The sequence below is a fragment of the Dendrobates tinctorius genome, unplaced genomic scaffold, assembly GCF_039654945.1.
Source record: "Dendrobates tinctorius isolate UK_male_01 unplaced genomic scaffold, ASM3965494v1 ptg000126l, whole genome shotgun sequence".
Lineage (NCBI taxonomy): Eukaryota > Metazoa > Chordata > Amphibia > Anura > Dendrobatidae > Dendrobates > Dendrobates tinctorius.
The window spans coordinates 22,609,521-22,635,432 of NW_027361794.1; the positions used below are offsets into that span (position 1 = coordinate 22,609,521).

Consider the following 25,912-nt stretch of genomic DNA (forward strand, 5'->3'; position numbering starts at 1 on the left):
AGTGAGGGGCCGATATGGATGGAGTGTAGAGAGTTAATGCCAGGGCGGTGGATGTGTGTGAATGCAGCGGCCAGGATATAAATTAGACAAATGCATATGGTATATATTTGTTGTAATTCAAATGTACAGGGAGTAGATGTATATAAATGTACTTCAATTAAATGCGCATAAATGCATCCCCAAGCTAGGTCTGAATATATAGGAATTTAAGGCTTAGATCTTTTTTTTTTCGTCTCTCTCTTCTCGTTAATCAAACTAAACTAAGACAGCAGGGCACATTAAAGGTAATTATCAGACAAACCAATGTCCAGGCCTACATACGTCATAAACCACTTTGAAAAGTGTATTGACCTCACAACATAAGGGGACAAGCAGAGTAAGTTGAAATAACTATATACCAGATATAAGCTTGCATAGTTGAAAAGACATATGCAGCATTCAGGATTAACTGCTTGCTGGCATAGAATGGAGTGGATATACACAGGAGTTTAAGTCAGAGCAGGAATTGAGTAAGCTGGTTACCAGATATAAGCTTAGCTTGCATAGTTGAAAAGACATATGTAGCATTCATTAATGCATCACACTAAAAAATGCAATATCACCTAGTCTGTACAGGCTGTGATTGGGGTGTAAAAGTCCTTGGAGATCCATGACATGTTCACCTTGATGAAAATTAGACGTTCTACACTTTCAGGGGACAGCCTGATGTGCTTATCTATCAGGACTCCACCAGCAGCGCTGAAGACACGTTCAGAGAGAACGCTGGCTTCGAGACACGATACAACCTTCAAGGCGTGTGAGGCGAGCTCAGGCCCTCATCCATTTTGGAAGACCAAAATTTAAAAGGGTCCAAACCCTCACTGATGGTATTGATATTCAGTTTTAGATACTCCTGCATCATCCTCTCCATTTGTTCACCAAGTGTTAGACTTGTGCACATGTTGGTCTAAAAAAAAGTGTCAAAGGACTCACAGAAATTGCTTCTTCCACTTCCACCACTGCTGCTGCTGTTAATCTTTTGGGATTGATGAATTGACGTGCCAGAGGTTGGAAGTCTATAGCTGAGATGCAAACTGTGTGCTTCACTGCTGTCTTGGGGAAAAGCTCTCTTAAGGTTGTGTAAAAGTGTGTTTCGATACTCCAACATTCGCGGGTCCCTTTCTAGGGCAGGAATCATCTGACAAAATTTGGTTTTATAATCTAGTGGAAACCCAGTAGTCAGTATTATTCCTAATCATAACTATACGGGGATCATGTTGCAGCAAGTAGGCACTCGTATGTCGGGCTCTACCATGAGGTCCAAGGCCATGCTGTGTTGGTGGCTGGGTAACAATGAGGCTCGTTTCCTCTATCCCCTCCCGCCAACCACGAAAAACAGAGAGGGGAGGATTATCCTCTTCAATTGACAGTGGCTCGCCCTTTACCTCTTCCTCCTCCATTTGTTTCTCAGATCTTGCACCTTCGATAACAGTTTGTCTGTTATCACCAGCCCCCTCGATCACAGTGATCCACCCTCACTTGGCACCCGCCTGTGTGATGACAGTCTTGAACTTAGGAACAATGTTATCCCTTCCTCAGCCTCCTCTGCTTCCTCCTCTTCTTCTGGGACCACCATCTCCTCCCGCAGGCTATTCAAAGTCTGCTCCAGCATATAGATGACCAGAATTGCTATGCTGATGATGGCGCTGTCAGCGCTAACCATCTTAGTTCCTACTTTGAATCTGTGCAGAAGGGTGCAGAGGTCCTTAATCTGTGTTCACTCTGTAAATGTGATATGCGCCACATTCATACTGCGTTGGCCCAGGCTATACGACATGACATACTGCGTCAGGGCTTGCTGCTGCCACAGTTGCTTTAACATGTACAGAGTGTAATTCCACTGTGTCGGCACATTGCATATAAACCTGTTAAATGGCATGGACAAAGATCTCTGCATTGATGCAAGTCAATGACTACAGGGATGTGAACGGCAGAAATGAGCACAAAGCTTATATGCTTTCTGGAGCAGCTCACCCAGGCCAGGATATGGGCTGAGAAAACGCTGTACCACCACCAGGTTGAGGACGTGAGCCATGCAAGGCATGTGTGTGAGCTTGCCTCGATGTAAGGCCTCCAACAAGTTTGCACCGTTATCAAACACGGCCTTCCTTGGATGCAGGTTCAGTGGAGACAGCAATTGACCAAACTCATCCTGGAGAGCTGTTCACTACTCTTCAGCTGTATGTCTGAGATCTCCAAGGCATATCAATTTTCATGCTGCCTGATTGCGGCGAGCCCTGGCTGCACAGTACAGAGGTGGAGGGGGGTCGCTCTACACTGTTGGAATGCGTCTTGTTAAGGCAGAGGTTGAGGGCGCAGGTGGGGGCCCTAGAGGAGATAGAGGGGGCAGAAGCAGTGGAGGAAGTGTGAGTTCTCATTCAATGGAAGTCTTCAAACAGAGGCTGGACAGACATCTGACTGGGATGATTTAGCGAATCCTGCTTTGAGCAGGGGGTTGGACCAGATGGTTCAGGAGGTCCCTTCCAACTCTACGATTCAATGATTCTATCTATGATTCTATGAAATGTAGAGGTTTGTCCTGTAAGCCTTGGGGATTTCAAGAATTGTGGAGCAGCGCCTGTCCCCACAGCCACCAGAGTCACCCAGTGCCCAGTCAGCGCGATGTAATGCCCTTGGTTGTGCTTACTCGTCCAAGTGTATGTGATGAAATGCAACCTGGCAGACAGAGATTTTGTCAAGGAACGGGTGATGTTGTCTGCAACATGCTCGTGTAGTGCTGGCACAGCTGTCTTAGAAAAGTAAAGACGACTGGGTAATTGGAACTGCGGGACAGCGAAGGCCATCAGCTTTCGGAAACCGTCTGTATCTACCAGGCAGAGGGGCAGCATTTCCATGGCCAGCAGATTGGAGATGGTGGAGTTCAACTTCTTAGCTTTGTCATGCGTAGGAGGAAACAATCTTTTATGTGACAACACCTGCAGAACCGTGGCCTGGCTGCAGTGCTGAGAGAGGGTGGAGTACGGTGAACCGGACAAACTGCTGGGCCATGAGAGAGGTGCAGGTGGAGATGTTATGGTGGATTGAGAAACTCGTGGTGTGCTCATTCTCTGAGATCGGTCAAAAACAGCAGGCATGCCCGCTTCCATTACAGCTGAAGGTGGCCTCTCAGTCAGCGTGATTTGAGTGGGTAAAAAACCCAAGGTTCTGCGGTCAAAGACCTGTGTCTCAATAGTTGGCACGATGACAGAGGAGGAGGAAGAAGCAGCAGATGTGATTGATGGGGCGGCTGATGATTGCGCAGTGGGATTCCCACAGTAAAGCATGTTGTTTGCGCATGCGAAGGTTCATACATGTAGTAGTCAAATTATTGCATTTTACCACGACTCAGTTCTTTTTTGCAAAGTTGTTAGATTACATGAGTTGGCTCATCCTTTGCAGTGTCAAAAAAGGCCCAGGCTAGGCAATCCTTGCCACCCCTGCAGACAAGCGGGCACTGCTGGTCACAGGCACAGCCATGGCTGAGGATACATCGCTCATCGTGGCTGCATCAGTACGTGTCTGTGATGTACTGCACAATGTTACCTCCTCGTCTGTCTTCCTCCTCAGATGATCTACTCAGCTGTGTGCCTCTATGTTCACGCCAACTGGGATCTAATACCTCATCATCATCCTCTGTGTTATCACATTCCTCACCCTCAGTTACTCTCCTCCTCTTCTTGCCCTGACAGCACAGTACAGTCCACGTGAGCCTCAGATATCTGAGTCTCATAAGGATCACCCCCCCCGGGGGTTAACGTCTGAAGACGAGAGTCAGGATTCTGTTCGGGCCATACTTTGTCCTGCCCCAGATCCAAGCTAAAAAAATTCTTTGCATTAGTGCAGAGTTCCTCTTCTTGGCTCTGCAAAGCTTTTGAGTACACTTCTGATGAACATGGCATAGAATGTGTGAACAGCTCCTCAGACTCGCCCATCTGTGGTTCCATACAGTCACTTGAATAAATGGATAGTTGGGACGCGGGGGGATGCAAGGGGAATTTGAGTGCCACCTGTGTGGACTGTGCTGGGTGTGATGTTGAGGTGGACAAAGAGGTGGAGAGGCCACTTGAAGCTGCCATCCATCGAGTACATGCTCTTTCTTGGCATTATCGACAAGGTGTACCACTGTGCGTCTGCCAATGAAAGGTAGTGGTGTAGCCTGTCCAGTAACATAAGTTGTCAGTTGTCTTTGCATATGATGTGATGTTGCTTCACTAGTGCTTTGACAAACATTACCATCTAGCCCCGTACACCATAAACACCAACCCTAATTCCCCTTCCACCATGGCCTTGCTTTTTCTCTGTCATGTTACTCAGTGTGGTAGGAGCACAGTATTAGCAACGAAAAATAGATTTTAAACTCTGCACCACCTCTGCAAACAGCTGAATTTCAGCAACAGTAAATTTCAAGTAGAAAAATGGCGTGCTGTATAATGTTAGTCACAGAAAAAAGAATTGTTTGAGTGTGGATGAGGCCTGTATGACAAAGATGTTATGCTACAAACTATTTTAGTCCGGTACCTTACTGTATGACGTTAATAACAGAAGATTTTTTTGTGGCCTACGTATCAGACCTCTATAACACACTAGATACTATAAACTTTAAAAGCCAGGTCCCTTACTGTATGACACTAGGAACAGTAGATTTTTTTTGGTGGCCTATGGATCAGGCCTCTATACCCCCAAGGGTGGTTTGCATGTTAATGACTGGGCCAATTTTTACAATTCAGACCACTGTCCCTTTATGAGGTAATAACTATGGAACGCTTTGATGGATCCCGGTGATTCTGACATTGTTTTCTTGTTACATATTTTACTTCATGATAGTGATAAAATTTCTTTGATATGACTTGCGTTTATTTGTGAAAAAAATTGAAATTTGGTGAAAATTTAGAAAATTTCACAATTTTCCAAATTTGAATTTTCATACCCTTAAATCACACAGATATGTCACACAAAATACTTAATTAACATTTCCCACATGTCTGCTTTACATCAGCACAATTTTGGAACCAAAATTTTTTTTTTGTTAAGTTATAAGGGATAAAAGTTGACCAACGATTTCTCATTTTTACAACACCATTTTTTTTTTACAGACCACATCACATTTGAAGGCAATTTTAGGGGTCTATATGATAGAAAATACCCCAAAGTGACACCATTCTAAAAAATGCACCCCTCAAGGTGATCAAAACCACATTCAAGAAGTTTATTAAGGCTTTTGGTGCTTCATAGGAATTTTTGGAATGTTTAAAAAAAAAATGAACATTTTACTTTTTTTCATTTTTTTTTTTATTTTTCCAAGGGTAACAGGAGAAATTGGACCCCAAAAGTTATTGTGCAATTTGTGCTGAGTACGCTGATACCCCATATTTGGGGGGAAACTACTGTTTGGGCGCATGGCAGAGCTTGGAAGGGAAGAAGCGCAGTTTGTTTTCAATGCAAAATTAGCTGGGATTGAGATCAGTCGCCATGTCGCTTTTGGAGAGCCTGTGATGTGCCTAAACAGTGAAAACTCCCCACAAATGACACCATTTTGGAAACTAGACCCCCCAAAGGAACTTATATAGATATGTGGTGAGAATTTTGAACCCCTAGTTGTTTCACTAAAGTTTATAACGCCCGGGCATAAAAAAAAAATCATTTTTTTTCCACAAACATGATCTTTTAGTCCCCAATTTTTTATTTTCCCAAGGGTAACAGGACAAATTGGACCCCAAAATTTGTTGTCCAATTTGTCCTGAGTACGCTGACACCCCATATGTGGGAGAAAACTACTGTATGGGCACATGTCGGGGATCGGAAGGTAGTAGTGACGTTTTGGAATGCAGACTTGGATTGAATGGTCTGCGGGCATCATGTCGCATTTGGAGAGCCCCTGATATGCCTCAACAGTAGAAACCCCCCACAAGTGACCCAATTTTGGAAACTAGACCCCACAAGGGACTCATCTAGATGTGTGGTGAGCACTTTGAATCCCCAAGGGCTTCACAAGTTTATAACGTAGAGCCTTAAAAATAAATAAATCATATTTTTTCCACAAAAATGATATTTTTGCCTGCAATTTTTTATTTTCCCAAGGGTAGCAGAAGAAATTGGACCTCAAGAGTTATTGTCTAAATTGTCCTGAGTATGCTGATACCCCATACATGGGGGTAAACCACTGTTTGGGCACATATCGGCGCTGGGGAAGAAGCGACACAGTAAGCGCTGTTCCGCGGCAGCTCTTATCATTCTCCCTCCCTGGCACCCGTCCTTTTGCTACTGATGCAGCACACGCTTGGCACACGTGTGCAGCAAGTATTACACACATGGACACTGACATCTCTGGTACTGGAAATACAGTGCTTTCCGAAAGAATTTTGCCCCCTGGAACTTTTCAACCTTTTCCCACATATCATGCTTCAAACATAAAGATACCAAATGTAAATCTTTGGTGAACAACAAGTGGGACACAATTGTGAAGTTGAACGAAATTTATTGGTTATTTTAAATTTTTGCGGAAAGTCAAAAACTGAAAAGTGAGGCGTGCAATATTATTCGACCCCTTTAACTTAATACTTTGTTGCGCCACCTTTTGCTGCTATTACAGCTGCAAGTCGCTTGGGGTATGTCTCTATCAGTTTTGTACATCGAGAGAATGAAATTCTTGCCCATTCTTCCTTGGCAAACAGCTCGAGCTCAGTGAGGTTTGATGGAGATCGTTTGTGAACAGCAGTTTTCAGCTCTTTCCACAGATTCTCGATTGGATTCAGGTCTGGACTTTGGCTTGGTCATTCTAACACCTGGATACGTTTATTTGTGAACCATTCCATTGCAGATTTTGCTTTATGTTTGGGATCATTGTCTTGTTTTATTTGAAATTTTCACCTTCAAACTCTGCTTTTGTCAAAGAATGCTTCCTTTGCAGCAATTACAGCATTACAGACTTTTGGCATTCTAGCAGTGAATTTGCTGAGGTAATCTGGAGAAATTTTACCCCATGCTTCCAGAAGCCCCTCCCACAAGTTGGTTTGGCTTGATGGGCACTTTTTGCGTACCATACAGTCAAGCTGTTCCCACAACAGCTCAATGGGGTTGAGATCTGGTGACTGCGCTGGCCCCTCCATTACAGATAGAATACCAGCTGCCTGCTTCCTCCCTAAATAGTTCTTGCATAATTTGGAGGTGTGCTTTGCGTCATTGACCTGTTGTAGGATGAAATTGGCTCCAATCAAGCGCTGTCCACAGGGTATGGCATGGCGTTGTAAAATGGAGTGATAGCCTTCCTTATTCAAAATCCCTTTTACCTTGTACAAATCTCCCACTTTACCAGCACTAAAGCAACCCCAGACCATCACATTACCTCCACCATGCTTGACAGATGGCGTCAGGCACTCTTCCAGCAGCTTTTCAGTTCTGCATCTCACAAATGTTCTTCTGTGTGATCCTAACACCTCAAACTTGGATTCGTCTGTCCATAACACTTTTTCAATCTTCATCTGTCCAATGTCTGTGTTCTTTTGCCCATATTAATCTTTTTCTTTTATTAGGCTATGTGCCCACGTTGCGTGTTAAAACGCACACTGAAAACCGGACTCCTTCCCAGAAATCACGCGTTTTTTTTCTGCGCGATTTCACCGCGATTCTGTTCACGATTTTGCCGCGATTTTCTCAAGCACTTTCCAAGCGATTTGAAGCATCGCTTGGAAAGTGATTGACAGGTTGGTCACACTCGTCAAACATAGTGTTTGACAAGTGTGAGCAGCTTTTTACTATTGAAGCCGCCTATGCGGCCTCAATAGTAAAAGATAAAATGTTAAAAATGATAAAAAAAATAAAAAAATCGGGGTATATTTACCTTCCGTCGTCCTGCACTGCCATCCCGGGCCTCAGCGTTCCCAGTAATGCCTTGCGAGACCTGTGATGACGTTGGTCTCACGTTACTATAGCGATCTCGCGAGACCACGTCATCACAGGACCTTGCCGCAAGGCATTACTGGGAACGCTGAGGCCCGGGAAGGCTGCGCGGGACGTCGGAAGGTAAATATACCCAGATTTTTTATTTTTTATTCTTTTTTTTTTACAGGGGTATGGTACCCAGGGCCTGGAGGACAGTCTCCTCTCCTCCACACCGTGGGTACCAACCGCACATGAGACTCTTAACTTCCCGCATGGTGGGCATAGCCACATGCGGGAAGTAAGCGATTCTCATGCATTCCTATGGGTGCGGAATCACAGCAATTCTTTGCGATTCCGCACAAAAGAATGAGCATGCTGCGATTGTTTCCGCCACGGAAAAAAGCGCAGCATTAGCACAGCATGTGCGGAATGCAATAGGAATGCGTGGGGTGCGTTCTGTACACGATTTTTAAACGTTTTTGCAGCGTTTTCGCTCCGAAAATCACGGCAAAAACGCTTAAAAATCGCATCGTGGGCACACAGCCTTAGCCGTTCTCAGATATGGCTTTTTCTTTGCCACTCTGCCCTGAAGGCCAGTATCTCGGAGTCGCCTCTTCACTGTAAACATTGACACTGGCGTTTTGCATGTACTATTTAACCCCTTAACGACCGCCGATACGCCTTTTAACGGCGGTAATTAAGGGTACTAAAACCACAGCGCCGTTAATTCACGGCGCTGTGATTTAAGTGAATAGCGCCCCCCAGTGTCGGATTTTCTCCGGGGTCTCGGCTGCCAGGGGTAGCCGAGACCCCAGAGAACATGAATCGGTCGGTTTTTACCGACCCCCGCTTTTGCGATCGCCGTTATTAACCCTATAACGGCGACCGCAAAAAAAAAAAAAAAAGCCGCGATTTTACATTTAATTTCTCTCTCCTCTGATGTGATCGCACATCAGAGGAGAGAGAAATAGGGTCCCCGATCCCCCCCCGGTACCTCTCCGTGGCCCTCCGTCCCCTCCCGGTGGTCCCACGTCCCGCCGGCATCCTCCGATGGGCGCCGCCATCTTGAATGCGCCCGCCGGGAATCTGCCGGCTCCGGCTGGCAGATTCAATTCATTATTTTGATCACTATGATAAACGATCATAGTGATCAAAATAAAAAAAATAGTACATAACCCCCCCGTTTATCACTTCCTTATATAGGCCAATATAATGAAATAAAGAAAATATTTTTTTTTTCAGTTTTCCATTAGGGTTAGGGTAGGGTTAGGGCTAGGGTTAGGGTAGGGTTAGGGTAGGGTTAGGGTAGGGTTAGGGCTAGGGTTAGGGTTGGGCTAGGGTTAGGGTTGGGCTAGGGATAGGGTTAGGGTTGTGCTAGGGCTAGGGTTAGGGCTCGGGTCACGACTAGGGTTAGAATTAGGGTTAGGGCGAACTAGAATTAGGGTTAGAATTAGGATTAGGGTTGGGATTAGGGTTAGGGTTGGGATTAGGGTTAGGGGTGTGTTGGGGTTAGGGTTGGAGCAAGAATTGAGGGGTTTCCCCTATTTGCCAACTTTGGGGGTCTAAAAATTGGGGTCTAAAAAATCACTTTTGTGGAAATAAAAAAAGACTTTATTTTCACGGCTCTGCATTTATAAACTTTTGTGAAGCGCTTGGGGGTTCAAAGTGCTCACCACACATCTAGATAAGTTCATTAGGGGGTCTAGTTTCCAAAATGGGGTCACTTGTGGGGGGTTTCCACTGTTTAGGCCCATCAGGGGCTCTGCAAGCGCAACATGATGCCCGCAGACCATTCCATCAAAGTCTGCATTCCAAAATGGCACTCCTTCCCTTCCGAGCTCTCCTATGCGCCCAAACAGTGGTTCCCCCCCACATAAGGGGTATCGGCGTACTCAGGACAAATCGCATAACAACTGTGCGGGTATGATTTCTCCTGTTACCCTTGTAAAAAATAAAAATTTGGGGGCGAAAAGATCATCTTTGTGGAAAAAAATAGATTTCTTATTTTCACGGCTCTACGTTATAAACTTCTGTGAAGCCCTTGGGGGTTCAAAGTGCTCACCACACATCTAGATAAGTTCCTTAATGGGTCTAGTTTCCAAAATGGGGTCACTTGTTGGAGGTTTCCACTGTTTAGGCACATTAAGGGCTCTCCGAACGCAACATGGCATCCGATCTCAATTCCAGCCAATTCTGCGTTGAAAAAGTCAAACGGCACTCCATCCCTTGCGAGCTCTGCCGTGTGCTGAAATAGTGGTTTACCCCGACATATAGGGTATCGGCGTATTCAGGAGAAATTGTACAACAAATTTTGTGGTTGATTTTCTCTTTTAACACTTGTGAAAATAAAAAAAATTGGTTCTGAAGTAAATTTTTTGCAAAAAAAAGTTAAATATTAATTTTTTCCTTCCACATTGCTTTAGTTCCTGTGAAGCACTTAAAGGGTTAATAAACTTCTTGAATGTGGTTTTGAGCACCTTGAGGGGTCCAGTGTTTAGAAAGGTGCCACTTTTGGGTATTTTCTGTCATGTACACCCCTCAAAATGACTTTAAATATGATGTGGTCCCTAAAAAAAATGGTTTTGTAAATTTTGTTGTAAAAATGAGAAATCGCTGGTCAACTTTTAACCCTTATAACTTCCTAACAAAAAAAAATTTTGCTTCCAAAATTGTGCTGATGTAAAGTAGACATGTGGGAAATGTTATTTATTAAGAAATTTGTGTGACACATCTCTCTGATTTGAGGGCATAAAAATTTAAAGTTTTAAAATTGCAAAATTTTCAAAATTTTCGCCATATTTCCATTTTTTTCATAAATAAACACAAGACTTATCGAAGAAATTTTACCACTAATATGAAGTACAATATGTCATGAAAAAATAGTCTTAGAATCAGCGGGATCCATTAAAACGTTCCAGAGTTATAACCTCATAAAGGGACAGTGGTCAGAATTGTAAAAATTGGCCTGGTCATTAAGCTGCAAACTGGCTCTGTCGCTAAGGGGTTAATGAAGCTGCCAGTTGAGGATCTGTGAGGCGTCGATTTCTCAAACAACAGACTAATATACTTGTCTTGTTTCTCAGTTGTGCAGCGGGGCCTCCCACTTCTCTTTCTACTGGCCACATCACAGATCAGATCGGCTATGAATAAAATCACTCACCATCTTGCTATAAATAGAGGTGTCAACGGTGTGCACATGTGTGCCGCGTTCAGGCCTTCTTAGCGTGTGCGCCGACAGACAGCGCGCTCCGGAAGTGACTCACCCTCCATGCAGTGCAATGACCGTGTGGAATGCACTCTGCTTGTCAAGGCACTGGAAGTGACATAAGCGCGTCTAGTGATCCTAGAAGAGGCTTGGGATCAGTGTGCGATGATATCATGAAACGTTGGTCCTGGAAATGATGCGTTAGATTATAAATAAGGTTATATGTATCTTCCGCTCTTACAGGATGCGTCCCACTAAATAAAAAAATTCATAATAAATTATAATAAATTAGCCCCACAAGACATAATTGTCAGATTTTATACAGATATAAATAAAGAAGGCGGTTCACTGTTATTAAACCAATTTAGAATATAATTCATATACCGCATATACTCATGTATAAGCTGACCTGTGAATAAGCCGACCACCCTAATTTTGTCTAAAAAAAACTGGGAAAACTTATTGACTCGCGTATAAGCCTAGGGTGCACAGTGAGTGGCCCCAGATAATGCTGCACAGTGAGTGGCCCCAGATAATGCTGCACAGTGAGTGGCCCCAGATAATGCTGCACAGTGAGTGGTCCCTGATAATGCTGCACAGTGAGTGGCCCCAGATAATGCTGCACAGTGAGTGGCCACAGGTAATGCTGCACAGTGAGTGGTCCCAGATAATGCTGTACAGTGAGTGGTCCCAGATAATGCTGCACAGTGAGAGGCCCCACATAATGCTGCACAGTGAGTGGCCCCAGATAATGCTGCACAGCGAGTGGCCCCAGTTATGCTGCACAGTGAGTGGTCCCAGATAATGCTGTACAGTGAGTGGTCCCAGATAATGCTGCACAGTGAGAGGCCCCAGATAATGCTGTACAGTGAGTGGCCCCAGATAATGCTGCACAGTGAGTGGCCCCAGATAATGCTGCTCAGTGAGTGGTCCCAGATAATGCTGCTCAGTGAGTGGCCCCAGATAATGCTGCACAGTGAGTGGCCCCAGATAATGCTGCACAGTGAGTGGTCCCAGATAATGCTGTACAGTGAGTGGCCCCAGATAATGCTGTACAGTGAGTGGCCCCAGATAATGCTGCACAGTGAGAGGCCCCAGATAATGCTGTACAGTGAGTGGCCACAGATAATGCTGCTCAGTGAGTGGCCCCAGATAATGCTGTACAGTGAGTGGTCCCAGATAATGCTGCTCAGTGAGTGGTCCCAGATAATGCTGCACAGTGAGTGGCCCCAGATAATGCTGTACAGTGAGTGGTCCCAGATAATGCTGCACAGTGAGAGGCCCCACATAATGCTGCACAGTGAGTGGCCCCAGGTAATGCTGCACAGTGAGTGGCCCCAGTTTTGCTGCGCAGTGTATGGCACCAGATAATGCTGCACAGTGTGTGGCCCCAGATAATGCTGCACAATGAGTGGCCCCATTTTTGCTGCACAGTGTGTGGCCCCAGATAATGCTCCACAGTGAGTGGCCCCAGTTTTGCTCCACAGTGAGTGGCCCCAGTTTTGCTCCACAGTGAGTGGCCCCAGATAATGCTGCACAGTGAGTGGCCTCAGATAATGCTGCACAGTGTGATGTCTCAGATAATGCTGCACAGTGTGTGACCTCAGATAATGCTGCACAGTGTGTGGCCCCAGATAATGCTGCACAGTGTGTGGCCCCAGATAATGCTGCACAGTGAGTGGCCCCAGAAAATGCTGCACAGTGAGTGGCCCCAGTTTTGCTGCATGGTGAGTGGCTCCATTATGTTGCTGCTGCTGCCGCTGCCTCCGTTGCAAAAACAAAAAAACTGTATACTCACCTCCGTTGCTGCCGCTGCTCATCAGCGTTGCCGGCTCTGAAGTGACTATTCAGGCAGAGAGCGTACTAACTACGTCATCACGCCCTCTGACCTGAATGTCACTGCAGAGGACGCAAGAGAGCAGAGTGATGCGCAGCGGTGGAATGCGGGGACAGGTGAATATGGCTTGCCCCGTTCATACTCACCCCCTCCTGGCTTGTTTCTGCAGCCCCCCTGCTTGTTCCATGTTCTCGTCGCCGCTGCTCTTCCTGCTTCAGCGGTCACAGGGTACCGCTCATTAAAGTAATGCATATGCACATATTCATGACTTTAATGAGCGGTACCACGTGACCGCTGAAGCTGGAAGAGCAGGGGTGCCGAGAACATGGAACAAGCCGGGGGGCTGCAAAGACAAGCCAGGAGGGGGTGATTATAATCTCTAACACCCCCGCTCCCCCTCCCCTGCCGATTTCCCCCCCCCCCCCAAAAAAAAAAAAAAGGGCTGAAAATCTCGGCTTATACACAAGTATATGCGGTAAGTTTTTTTTCTCCTCATGCAGTGAGATCTGCATAAATCTTAAGGTCGAAGAGATTGACTCTTCCTCCCACCTTGTTAAAAGTGTGGAGGATCTACACCTAGGGGTCAGTATAAGATGTATTTAAGTCCACGTGGAATGATCTTATGTTTGATATAATTGTCTAATGATTGGACCTTCCACCAGGACTTGATATTGGGGATACCCAGAGGATGTTATAAATTGTGCATATGGGTCTGCATTTAGTGCAAAGAGAACCTCAATTTTAGTATCCAGGAAGATAATTGATTGCAAACCAGTCACACGTCTGATTGGTACTAGTGATGAGCGAGTATACTCGATGCTCAGGTCTCCCCAAGCATGCTCAAGTGGTCTCCAAGTATTTTGGCGTGCTCGGAGATTTAGTTTCTGTTGCCTCATCTGTATGATTTGTGGCTGCTGGACAGCCTGAATACTTGTGTGGAATGCCTGTTTGTTAGGGAATTCCCACATGTATTCAGCCTGTCTACAAGTCGCAAATCATGCAGCTAAGACGACGAAAACTAAATCTCCGAGCACGCCAAAATACTTGGAGGACCCCCGAGCATGCTCAGGGAGATCCGAGCAACAATGCTACTCGCCCATCTCTAATTGGTACCTTTGATGATCAGTCCAAAAGAGTACTGGATATCTTTAAAAAATATTGGCAGATACTCTGATCAGATCTGGACATTTGTGACTTTATCTCTCCCGATCCGTCCATTACTTACAGAAAGTGGAAGTCAATAAAGGACAGTGTCATCCATAGCCACTTTGTTCCTCCCGAAAAACAGAGTACGTGGTTAATAAATAGGTCAATCGGGACCTTTAAATGTGGACACTTCCTTTTGTAGATATACACAACGTTCAAACATCTTTTTATAAGTTCAGTGACTGATAGAAAGTTTTTTTTTTTTATGAGGCATTTTGCAAAGTGTAAAACAGCTGGGGTGGTGTATCTCTGCACATGCTTTTGCCCCATGTTAGAAAAACTAAGCGAGAACTACGTAGACGCATTGAGGAACGTCTTGGGGAGACAATAGACGCAGCAGAGATTCTCCACTAGCGCGTCATATCAATACAGTACATGGGGGAGATTTGGGATCGTTGTCTTTTAGTGTGATAGAGGTGGTTCCTGCCTCATTGAGATGAGGAGATTGGGATAGAAAAATGATTCAACGTGAAACAAGGTGGATCTACCTACTTAGATCCATGAGCCCACTGGGCCTGAACGAGCAGTTAGCCTTTGCTAGTGTGTCTCTATGGGAAGCCCTTTTCTTGACGCGTATGTTTGTCTTCAGCGTTTCATGATATCATCGCATACTGATCCCAAGCCGCTTCTTGGATCACTAGACGCGCTTACATCACTTCCGGTGCCTTGACACGCAGCAGAGTGCGCTCCACACGGTCATTGCGCTGCATGGAGGGTGAGTCACTTCCGGTGGGCACTGTCTGCTGGCGCACGCGCTGGGAAGGACTGAACGCGGCACACGTGCACACCATTGGCACCTCTATAGCAAGATGGTGAGTGATTGTATTCATAGCCGATCTTATCTGTGATGTGGCCATCATATCCCCTGATGAACTCCTAGAAATCTCCTGGGGGGGAAACGCATTGAGCATTGATTGATTGAGGCCTGATTTTGCATGGGAACCCCTATTTAGCTGACCAAGCTTCAACAGCCAGATGAGTACATGATTATCGTACCATATATACGCATGGTTTTCTTTTGATTATTATGGTGCTTGAACCTCTAGGTTCAAGCACCATATTGTAATCCGATTTCTGATATTTATACTGCTTTGAAGAAGCCACTATATTGTAATCCGAACGCTGCTAACTTATTCTTATAATTCAGTTGATTTCCGCAATTAATGCGGCCTGAACCGCTACACGCACAGACTCCGTTGAGGTTGTCGTTTCGAAGCCAGCGTCCACGAGTGGTGTGCTAAGTATTTTTCGTGTCGATCGGATTTGTAGTTTTTGCGCAATTTGCGTTTGAGAAAAAAAATTTCCAGTCATTGGAAAGCACTGTCTCAATGCATTTCAATGGGAAAATTTTGCCATAGGAATACATTGGGCAGTCGTGAGGCGATTCAAATTTGAGGACCAGTTGCAGCAGTTAAGCTCATTGATATGCGCAGGCACACCCAGTTACTATGCCAACGCCTACAAACTTTACATGACCCCACCAGGACACAGTTTCTGCCAGATAATATCAGCTCTTAAAGCGAAACCCACAGCACAATTGCAAATCTAGCTTCATCACATGACACATGCCCCTGAGAGAGAATGTGCGCCAAAGTGGATTTAGAAGCCCAAACTGGCTCTTAAAGGGCCGGCGCACCAAAATGAGTCTTAAAGGGCCGGCGCGCCAAATCGGAAGCTGAGTAGCCCCAGGCTCCAAATCGGAGGCTGATCGACCCCGGCCTCCAAATCGGAGGCAGAGCCACCCCGGCCTCCAAATCGGAAACTGAGCCACCCCGCCCCCAAATCGGAGGCTGAGCCACTCGGCCTCCAAATCGGAGGCTGAGCCACTCGGCCTCCAAATCGGAGGCTGAGCCACCCCGGCCTCAGAAACAGAGGCTGAGCGACCCTGGCCACAAAATCAGACCCTGAGGGATCACATCCACCAATTCAAGCCCTGAGGAGCCCAGGCCACCGAATCGGATCCTGAGGGGCCCACCCACCAAATCAGACCCTGAGGGGCCCCACAGGCCAAAGTGGCCCCTGAGAGGCAGCCACAGTTAAAACGGATCCTGAGTTGAAAGTCTTGCAGGGGCAGCAGGCAAGTCTCTCTTAAAGGGGCAGCCCAGGCACCATTTCAAAGCACTTCAGGAAATACACATCTAGTTTATTCTACTACTTCTCCGTGTTTTCTGCAATTAATGCGGCCCGAACCGCTCGGCGCAGAGACCCCGTTCAGGCTGCGTTTCGAAGTCCTCGGTGGGGATAGGTGTGCTATGTATTTTTGGAGTCGATCTGATTTGTAGTTGTTTTTTTTTTAAAAATCGCATTTTAAGCAAAAATTTTCCCATAGGAATTAATGGCGACCTTTCCATGACCCCCAACTGACATGGATTGAAGCCACAGCGCAGGTGCAGTGACCTTACAAAGATGGCAGCTATGCAAATGCAGCTTCCACACATGACCCGTATTAGCTAATAGGAGCTGACAGATCGCTGATTCAAGGTCTTAAAGGCGCAGCGTGCCAATGACATCTGAAAAGCTCCACCCAGTGATGGCTAACCTTGGCACTCCAACTGTTGTAAAACTACAACTTCCAGCATGCCCTTGCAACCTTCAGCAGTTTAGGCATGCTGGGAGTTGAAGTTCTCCAACAGCTGGAGTGCCATGGTTCGCCATCACTGCAGTCAGACGCCAAAGTGTCTTTAGAAGCCCAGTGTGCCAAAGTGGCCCCTGAGAGGCCCGGAGCACCAAAGTGGCCCCCGAGGCAAAGTGGCAGCATGTGTCAGCATGGCTAAAGTGGCTACCAAGTTGCCAAAGTGGCTACCGAGGTGCCGAATGTGCCAAAGTTGCTACCAAGTGGCCAAAGTGGCTACTGAGGTGCTGAATGTGCCAAAGTGGCTACCGAGGTGCCGAATGTACCAAAGTGCCTACCAAGTAGCCAAAGTGGCTACCGAGGCGCCGAAGGTGGCAAAGTGGCTACCAAGTGGCCAAAGTGGCTACCAAGTGGCCAAAGTGGCTATAGAGGTGTCAAATGTGCTAAAGTGGCTACCAAGTGGCCAAAGTGGCTACCGAGGTGCCAAATGTGCTAAAGTGGCTACCAAGTGGCCAAAGTGGCTACCGAGGTGCCGAATGTGCAAGAGTGGCTACCAAGTGGCCAAAGTGGCTACAGAGGTGTTGAATGTGCAAAAGTGGCTACCAAGTGGCCAAAGTGGCTACCGAGGCGCGAAAGTGGCTACAGAGGTACCGAATGTGCCAAAGTGGCTACCAAGTGGCCAAAGTGGCTACAGAGGTACTGAATGTGCCAAAGTGGCTACTAAGTGGCCAAAGTGGCTACAGAGGTGCCGAATGTGCCAAAGTGGCTACCAAGTGGCCAAAGTGACTACCGAGGTGCCAAAGTGGATACCAAGCGGCCAAAATGGCTACTGAGGTGCCGAATGTGCCAAAGTGGCTACTGAGGTGCCAAAGTAGCTATCAAGTGGCCAAAGTGGCTACAGAGGTGCCGAATGTGCCAAAGTGGCTACAAAGTGGCTACCAAGTGGCCAAAGTGGCTACAGGGGTTCCAAATGTGCCAAAGTGGATACTAATTGGCCATTGTGGGCTACTGAGGTGCCGAATGTGCCAAAGTGGCTATACACAAAATTCATATTCTAACTTTACTTTCTTACAGTCAACACTTGATACACTGCTGTAAAGCTGGCAGCTCTGTTCAAGCACCAAGTATTTCCTTCAGGAAATGCCCATCTAGTTTATCTAATTATTTGAATACTCTATTTTGGATGGTATCTGGCTGAAGCTATCTATGGGGATCTCATGTTCTTTTTTGTTTTTCTTGCGGGACAATGAGAAGTCTTTTAGGAATCTATTATTGTCTCCTGTTTACCCACACTTATGCTCATTAAGGGACATTGATCTATTAAGTAGTTTTATACTACTATTCATTGACTATGTATCACTCTAGGCTCAATATTTATCAACATAGCCTTTTTTAAGAATTATATGGTCAAATTGACATAGAAATATTGTTTTCATTTTTTTATTTTTTGTGATTGTTATTTTTGCTTGTTTTTTATATGGGTAACGGGTTGTTTTGGGACACTTCTTTCCATATTAAGGGTCTACTAGGGACATCAAGGTGAGCTGCCGAGGAGTGGGGGCACCAACTGCAGAAACTTAGGGTGCCAACTTCCACTGCCAGTCAGGTCGCAGAATAGTGACCTATTGGGGTCTATTATTATTATGCATTTATATAGCGCCATTTATTCCATGGTGCTTTACATGTGAAAAGGGGAAATATAGACAAGTATAATAAACATGTGTAAGACAAGGGACACACAAGTACATAAGGAGAGGGGACCCTGCCCGGGAGGGCTGACAGTCTACAGGGATGGGTGAGGATACAGTAGGAGAGGGTAGAGCAGGTCGTGCTGTGGTTCAGTAGACCGAGGATCATTGCAGGCTGTAGGCTTGCCGGAACAGGTGGGTCTTCAGGTTCTTCTTGAAGGTTTCCATTGATGGTGAGAGTCTGATGTGTTGGATAAGATAAGATGGATTAGATAAGGGGGAGTAGAGAAGATCTTGAGATGATCGAAGGTTGCGTGCGGGTAGGTACCTAGAGACCATGTCACAGATGTATGGAGGAGACAGGTTGTGGATGGCTTTGTATGTCATGGTTAGGGTTTTGAATTGAAGCCTCTGGGCAATAGGAAGCCAGTGAAGGGCCTGGCATAGGGGGGAAGCTGGGGAATAGCGGGGAGACAGGTGCATTAGTCGGCCAGCAGAGTGTAGGATGGACTGGAGCGGAGCCAGAGTGCTAGAGGGGAGGTCAGAGAGTAGGAGGTTGCAGTAGTCGAGGCAGGAGATAAGAGAATGCACTAGTGTTTTTGTGGTTTCGTGGTTGAGGAATGAGCAGATCCGGGAAATATTTTTGAGTTTGAGGCGGCAGGAGGAGGCGAGGGCTTGGATATGTGGTTTGAAAGAGAGCGCAGGGCACCGAGCGTACGGGACTGGGGAAAGAGAGCAGCCGTTGACATTGATGGCTAGGTCTGGTGGAGGGGTAGAGTGAGATGGGGGAAAGATGATGAATTCTGTTTTGTCCATGTTCAGTTTGAGAAAGCGAGCAGAGAAGAAGGCTGAGATAGCAGACAGACATTGTGGGATTTCAGTCAGTAAGGAGGTGAGGTTGGGTCCAGATAGGTAGATCTGCGTGTCATCAGCGTAGAGGTGATACTGCAAACCGTGGGATTCTATGAGCTGTCCCAAGCCGAAGGTAAAGATGGAGAATAGTAGGGGTCCTAGGACAGAGCCTTGGGGAACACCGAGAGACAGGGGGCGAGGTGAGGAGGTGGTGTGTGAGAGGGAGACACTAAATGTTCGGTCTGTTGGGTATGATGAGATCCAGGATAGGGCCACGTCTGTGATGCCAAGAGATGAGAGTCTGTAGCAGGAGGGAATGGTCTACGGTGTCAAAGGCAGAGGACAGGTCCAGGAGAAGGAGGACAGAGTAGTGTCGCTTGCTCTTGGCGGTTAGTAAGTCGTTAGTGACTTTAGTTAGGGCAGTTTCAGTTGAGTGATGCGGTAGTACACATTTAATAATTTTCCCTGATAATTAAACATTTTTTCTACTAATTTTCTTAATCTACAATTTGGAACATGTTTTTAACTTTTCTTCATTAAAAGTTATATTTCAGAGATCCTTTGTTTTTTTTCTGGTTTTCTCTTGCTCATATTGGCCCAGATAACTCTCCTCATTGTTGGAGAAACTGTGGTTTGCCTGGAAATCTATTCCACATTTTTTGAGGCTGTCCAAAAATAAAACATCTTTAGAACCAAGTGTCATTACACATAGACACGTTAATTAACAGGCATTTTCAGATCAGCCCACAAATCTCTCTTCTCTCAAATGACTTAGACGAACTTGATCCTTCATTCTTCTTTGTAGTTACACATATTTTTTTAGTAGTTAAAAACTCTTTAGCTTCGTATTGCAAACACCCAGAAGTTCCTAAATTTTCAGAAATCTTGAAAAACATTTATCTACACAGCTCAATGGAATTAAGATTTGCCATTATTAATATCGCCCTTACAAAATACAACAAAAAATGGGATACTTGGAACACGATATTTAAGAAATCTTTAATTTTAAGATATTTGATGGCCACTCTAATTGGATTTTCATTTGTTCGATATCTGATTGATGGACACTACAAGAAGACTTGGCTACTACTTAATTCTCTTGTGCTTAAATATAATAATAGCTTAAACTAATAATTTTGTGTTGGTACAGGTTAATCTATATTGATCGCCAAGTCCTGATGTTTTCTTTTATATTTTGTATTGGTAGTTTTTTTTAATGTTATTGTCTTTTCTTTTAACTTTCCTAAGTTTTCCCCTATTTTTCCTTATTTGTATTTTTCCCATTTAATATTCAAAATTTAAATAAAAAAATTTGAAATATATAATAATATTAATTACTTACAACCTGGAATATCCATCTACTTCAGTTAGAAGATGTTGACCGTTACCTGCCCAGATCTGTAAACTACAAAGCCAAATGACAGCGTACGTAGAATGTGCTGACAAGTTAGAAAATCACTTGAAGAAAAATATTGTGATGGGTCTGTAAGAGAACGCGGAGGGTAATGATGCTGTTGGCTTCCTAGATCTCTGGGATCTTATTGGATGAATCTACCTTCTCTCCCTTCTGTGCTGTTGAATGTGCTCATATGGTCCCTACAAGACCAGGTCCAGTCTTTCTGGCCAAACTTCACTTTTATGATTGATAACATTAAATGTGAATTTCTGTATAATAACAACAGAGTTTCCCTTTATCCTGACTTTTCAATTTATTTTAAAACCAACTAACTTCAAACAGGATTGTGATAAACTACATAAAAACATTACACCTGAGCCATGATATATCGCTAAACTGTGCGTGGCTGATGGCTGTAATATACATTTAGTCATACCTGCAGGAGATGTGTTGGCATGGGTCAAGCCCTGGTTTCATGGAATCGGCTAACATCATAAATTACATTATGTTTTCTAGCCTAAGGAATTGAGATTACTGCACAATCTCTCCTGAAATAGGGAACACTAATACTTTCTTTACTCTTACATAGTTAAATAAGTTTAAAAAAGACCTAGGTCCATCAAGTTTATTGGGGAGCAATAAATAATTTCAGAACATAGAAGCTTCAGTGGTGCACCATAAATAAGTGCAACTCCGGTTTAGTGATGGAGCTTTGCCCCCAAACATATGTTGTTGTTGGGGATATAATATGTTTTTTTTATTCTGTCTTTTTTTTTTACAGGTTCATTTTCTATGGTAGTTCAATGGTGGTGGGAGTGGCATGCCTCACTTATCTGAGTCTGTAACTAACTGGTAGTCTTTAAAATAAAGTCTCCATTACCTCTTCCATATGCCTCAGATATAAATTTAGGACACCTCAGCTAGACACTATTATACACAGTTCTCTATGAATGTCTAATATTTCTTCTTGAAACTCATCTGACAGAAAATATTGGCTCTTATGTTAGTTTAGATTGCCAAGAGCCACCAAGCTACATACTCTAATTACCCAGAGAGTTTTCACCAAGATAATAGGAAACAAATGGACCTTACAAATTATTTTCCAACGTCTCTTGAATCTGCAATACCCTATATGGTTGTACACTACTTTCTGGGCACATGGCAGGTTAAGAAAGGAAGGAGCGCCATTTAGCTATTTGAACGCAGATCTTGCTGGAATAGTTTAAAGACGCAATGTATTGGGTGCACTGTTAGTGATCACCTGGCAGATCAAAAGATGGCCACCATGAGAAGGCTTGGCTCTATCTTCTCTCATTTTCCAGATCTCAGGGATTGCCTTGCTCATAATCCTTTAACCCCTCTACATGGATCTGGACTTACACAGAGACTCCTAGGCTTGGCCCACGGTGTTACCTGCTATTCTGTGGTGTGAGATGACAAGAAGAATAGTCAAGTAGTTTGGTCAGAACCAGGAGGGCAGAGAAAGTACAAAATCAGAAGACGCAAGAGTAGTCAGTAAGCGGGCTGGGATCACAACAGGAAACAAATACAACAGTGGGGAGCTGAGCGCAGAGTACTGAACCAGTGAAGAACAAGGCTGTATCTGGCAGCTTCTGGCAATATGCTTCAAGCTTTAATAGGGTTTGGTGCTTTTCAATTGACTTAAGGAGGTAGCAGATTGCTCCAGCTGAACAGTACAGAAACCCATACTGCCAGACTGGATGGAACTACTGGTCTCCGGCACCCTGAAATTAGTGGCTGAACAGAGCCAGCACCACCCAGAGCTTCTGGTTTCGACGTCTCCTCTATTACCAGCAACACCTGAACAATAAATAAGGCACTGCCTGATGATGGAATCAAACATCGCAGGGACAGATTCCATTGGAGAGGGGACACACCATTTGCAGATACCCTAATATAACAAAATTACAGAAAACTAAAGCAGTAGAAATTCCCATAAAGTGACTCCATTTTGGAAACTATAACCCTCAGTAAATTATTATATGGGAGTAGTGACTATTTTGACTCCACAGCAACTTTACGGAAATTAGCTTGCACTGGATGTTGCATCTTGAAAATTGCACACTTGCCATTTTATTATCCAACACATAGTGCCCAGATTTTTCTCCAGGAGGCACACACACCATAAATTAAATGGGTTTTTCTCACTGTAATAATGCCAAATATATGGATGCTAAATGTAGTTTGGGCGCACTACAAGGCTCAGAAGTGAGTAGAAATTTGACTTTGGGAGAGTGGATCTTGCTGGATTGGTTTATGGAAGCCGTGTTGCTTTTCAATAGTTTTTCAGCCACAAATAAGGTGGAAACCTTTTTGTTTTTCCACTGGCAGATGATGGACATTAGTGGTGTCTTGTATTTTGTGAGATGAATAGAAGTTTTATAGGTATAATTTATATAATATTGTTTGGTGGCTTTTTATTCTATGTTTGGGATGAGAATGAACAAACTGTTGAACACCGTGATCCACTGGTTCATGCTATGAGGCTTTTGATTAGACTGTGAACTGTCATTGTCTTGGTGAATAATTCAATATGTTTAAAAAGCTTGTATTTTTTATGGACATCTTAAGTAGATATGTTGAAAAGCATAAAATTTGAGGATATTTTATTCAAAATTATTAATTGGTTTTATTTTTAGCAGATGACTGTACCAGGAGATCAAAGGGACAGCTGACATCTTCAATTTTTAAATCGGATGATCTCGAGATCACACAGGATACAATTGAAGTGAATGCCATTACTCAAGATATACCATCATCCCTTCACTACAAAGATTTGTCATCTGATCCTTTGAAACAGGTTCTGTCTTCTGGTTCATTACCAACTACTGAGGAAATTCAAAGTAACAATATAAGCATTAAAAAACTAATTGACTCTAAAGGCAAGAAACCATTTTCATATTCAGAATATGGAAATAGTTTTCTCGAAAAGACTTTTCTTAAACATGAAATAATTCACATAACAGAGAATAGATTTTCATGTTCAGAATGTAGTAAATGTTTTAACCAGAAATCAAGTTTGATTAAGCACCAGAGAATTCACACAGGGGAGAAGCCTTATTCATGTTCAGAATGTGGTAAATGTTTTAACCAGAAAACAAGTTTGGATAAGCACCAAAGAACTCACACAGGGAAGAAGCCTTTTTCCTGTTCAGAATGTGAGAAATGTTTTATCCAGAAATCAAATTTGGTTTATCACCATAGAACTCACACAGGGGAGAAGCCTTTTTTCTGTTCAGAATGTGGGAAATGTTTTAACCGGAAAGCACATCTTGATAGCCATCTGAGAACCCACACAGGGGAGAAGCCTTTTTGCTGTTCAGAATGTGGGAAATGTTTTAACCAGAAATGGAATCTTGTTATACACCAAAGAAAACACGCAGGGGAGAAGCCTTTTTCCTGTTCAGATTCTGCAAAATGTTTTAACCAGAAAGTGATTCTTGATAGCCATGAGAGAACCCACACAGGGGAGAAGCCTTTTTCATGTTCAGAATGTATGAAATGTTTTAATCAGAAATCAGATTTGGACAGGCACCACAGAACCCACACAGGGGAGAAGCCTTTTTCCTGTCCAGAATGTGGGAAATGTTTTAACCATAAATCAAATTTTGTTAAGCACCAGAAAACTCACACAGGGGAGAAACCTTTTTCATGTTCAGAATGTGGTAAATATTTTGTAGATAAATCAAGTCTTGTTAAACATCAGAGAACTCATACAGGGGAGAAGCCTTTTTCATGTTCAGAATGTGGAAAATGTTTTAGCAATAAATCAAATTTTGTTAATCACCAGAGAACTCACACAGGGGACAAGCCTTTTTCCTGTTCAGAATGTGGAAAATGTTTTAACCAGAAATCAAATATTCTTAAGCACCAGAGAACTCACACAGGGGAGAAGCCTTTTTCCTGTTTAGAATGTGGGAAATGTTTTAACCATCAATCAAATTTTGCTAGACACCAGAGAACTCATACGGGAGCGAAGCCTTTTTACTGTTCAGAATGTGGAAAACGTTTTGTGAAAAAATCATCTCTTCTTAGTCACCAAAGAACTCACACACAGGATAAGCCTTTTTCATGTTGTTAATGTGGGAAATCCTTTCCACCGAAATCAACTTTTAATAAACATTAAAAATGTTGGAAATATTTTAATTGAAATTTTTATCTTCTTAAAGGGGTTGACCACTACTAGGACAACCCCTTATCATTTCTGATGTTTGGCCATGCTAAAATAAAAACATTCATTGTACGAGAACGATCAGTACTAAATACTGTATTTTTCAGACTATAAGACGCACTGGACCATTAGACGCACCCTAAATTTTGGGGTGAAAATAGCAGAAAAAACATTTGAAGCAGTGACCGTGTCAAAATACTATTTTGTCTTCACACGTTCACTGCCTGTGATTGTCTCTTAGGCCAGACACATACACAATCAACAAGTTTGGGTTATAATTTAGCTATAAGTATAATATAAATTATCAACTATATTTTAGTCCCCCCCTTTTTCTCTCCCATAACAAGATTCTTGCAGGTAGAATCTGCGTGGATGAGACCTACTGTGCTTTCTCTCCCTAGCCACAATTCCCCATCTTAATTCCATACCCCCCTTTCCCACCAGACATCTTTTCCCATCTAGATATTTATCTACTATCAAACTAAATTAAATCCTCATGGTGATAAAGTGTATGCAGATTAATTATATATTGTATTGTTTTTTTGTCCCTGGAGGATAGCGTCTGCTGATGAACACTAATAATGGTCCATCTACTAGATACCATTGATAAGAATAAGATACAAGGTGCTTCATGTCCAGTAATTATTGTGAATAGCATATATTATCATCGGCAGTTGTTCTTTGAGATTGGTAGATTTAACATGTCAAACGAAAAAGCGGGTCTATAATATCTGGAAGTTTCAAAGATTCTGGTTACAATTGATAACTTCCTTGTCAATTCTTGAATCTTAAAGGAATCTGTCACCTCCTTTTTCATATATAAGCTGCGGCCACCACCTTAAGGGGCTTATCTACAGCATTCTGTAATGCTGTAGATAAGCCCCCAATGAAACCTGAAAGATAAGAAAAGCAAGTTATATTATACTCACCTGGGGGGCTGTCCGATGCAGTCCAGTCCGATGGGTGTCGCGGTCTGGGTCTGGCGCCTCCCATCTTCATACGATGACATCCTCTTCCTTGCTTCCTGTTGCGGCTCCTGCGCAGGTG

At 43.9% G+C, this 25,912-nt stretch overlaps 1 protein-coding gene across 10 annotated transcripts in view; it reads left to right on the top strand.

Moving 5' to 3' along the window:
* LOC141047087 (uncharacterized) overlaps positions 1–24,834 on the top strand; it is a 503,667-nt gene extending 478,833 nt beyond the window's left edge. For 9 of the 10 annotated variants that reach the window (XM_073542037.1, XM_073542039.1, XM_073542036.1 and 6 more), the window contains one exon: positions 23,334–24,834. In XM_073542037.1, the coding sequence (XP_073398138.1) occupies positions 23,334–24,775 (1,442 nt within the window). In that variant the 3' untranslated portion in view covers positions 24,776–24,834. The remainder of the gene's footprint in view (positions 1–23,333) is intronic. The other variant, XM_073542038.1, reaches the window with a different exon arrangement.
* Positions 24,835–25,912: the final 1,078 nt, after the last annotated feature.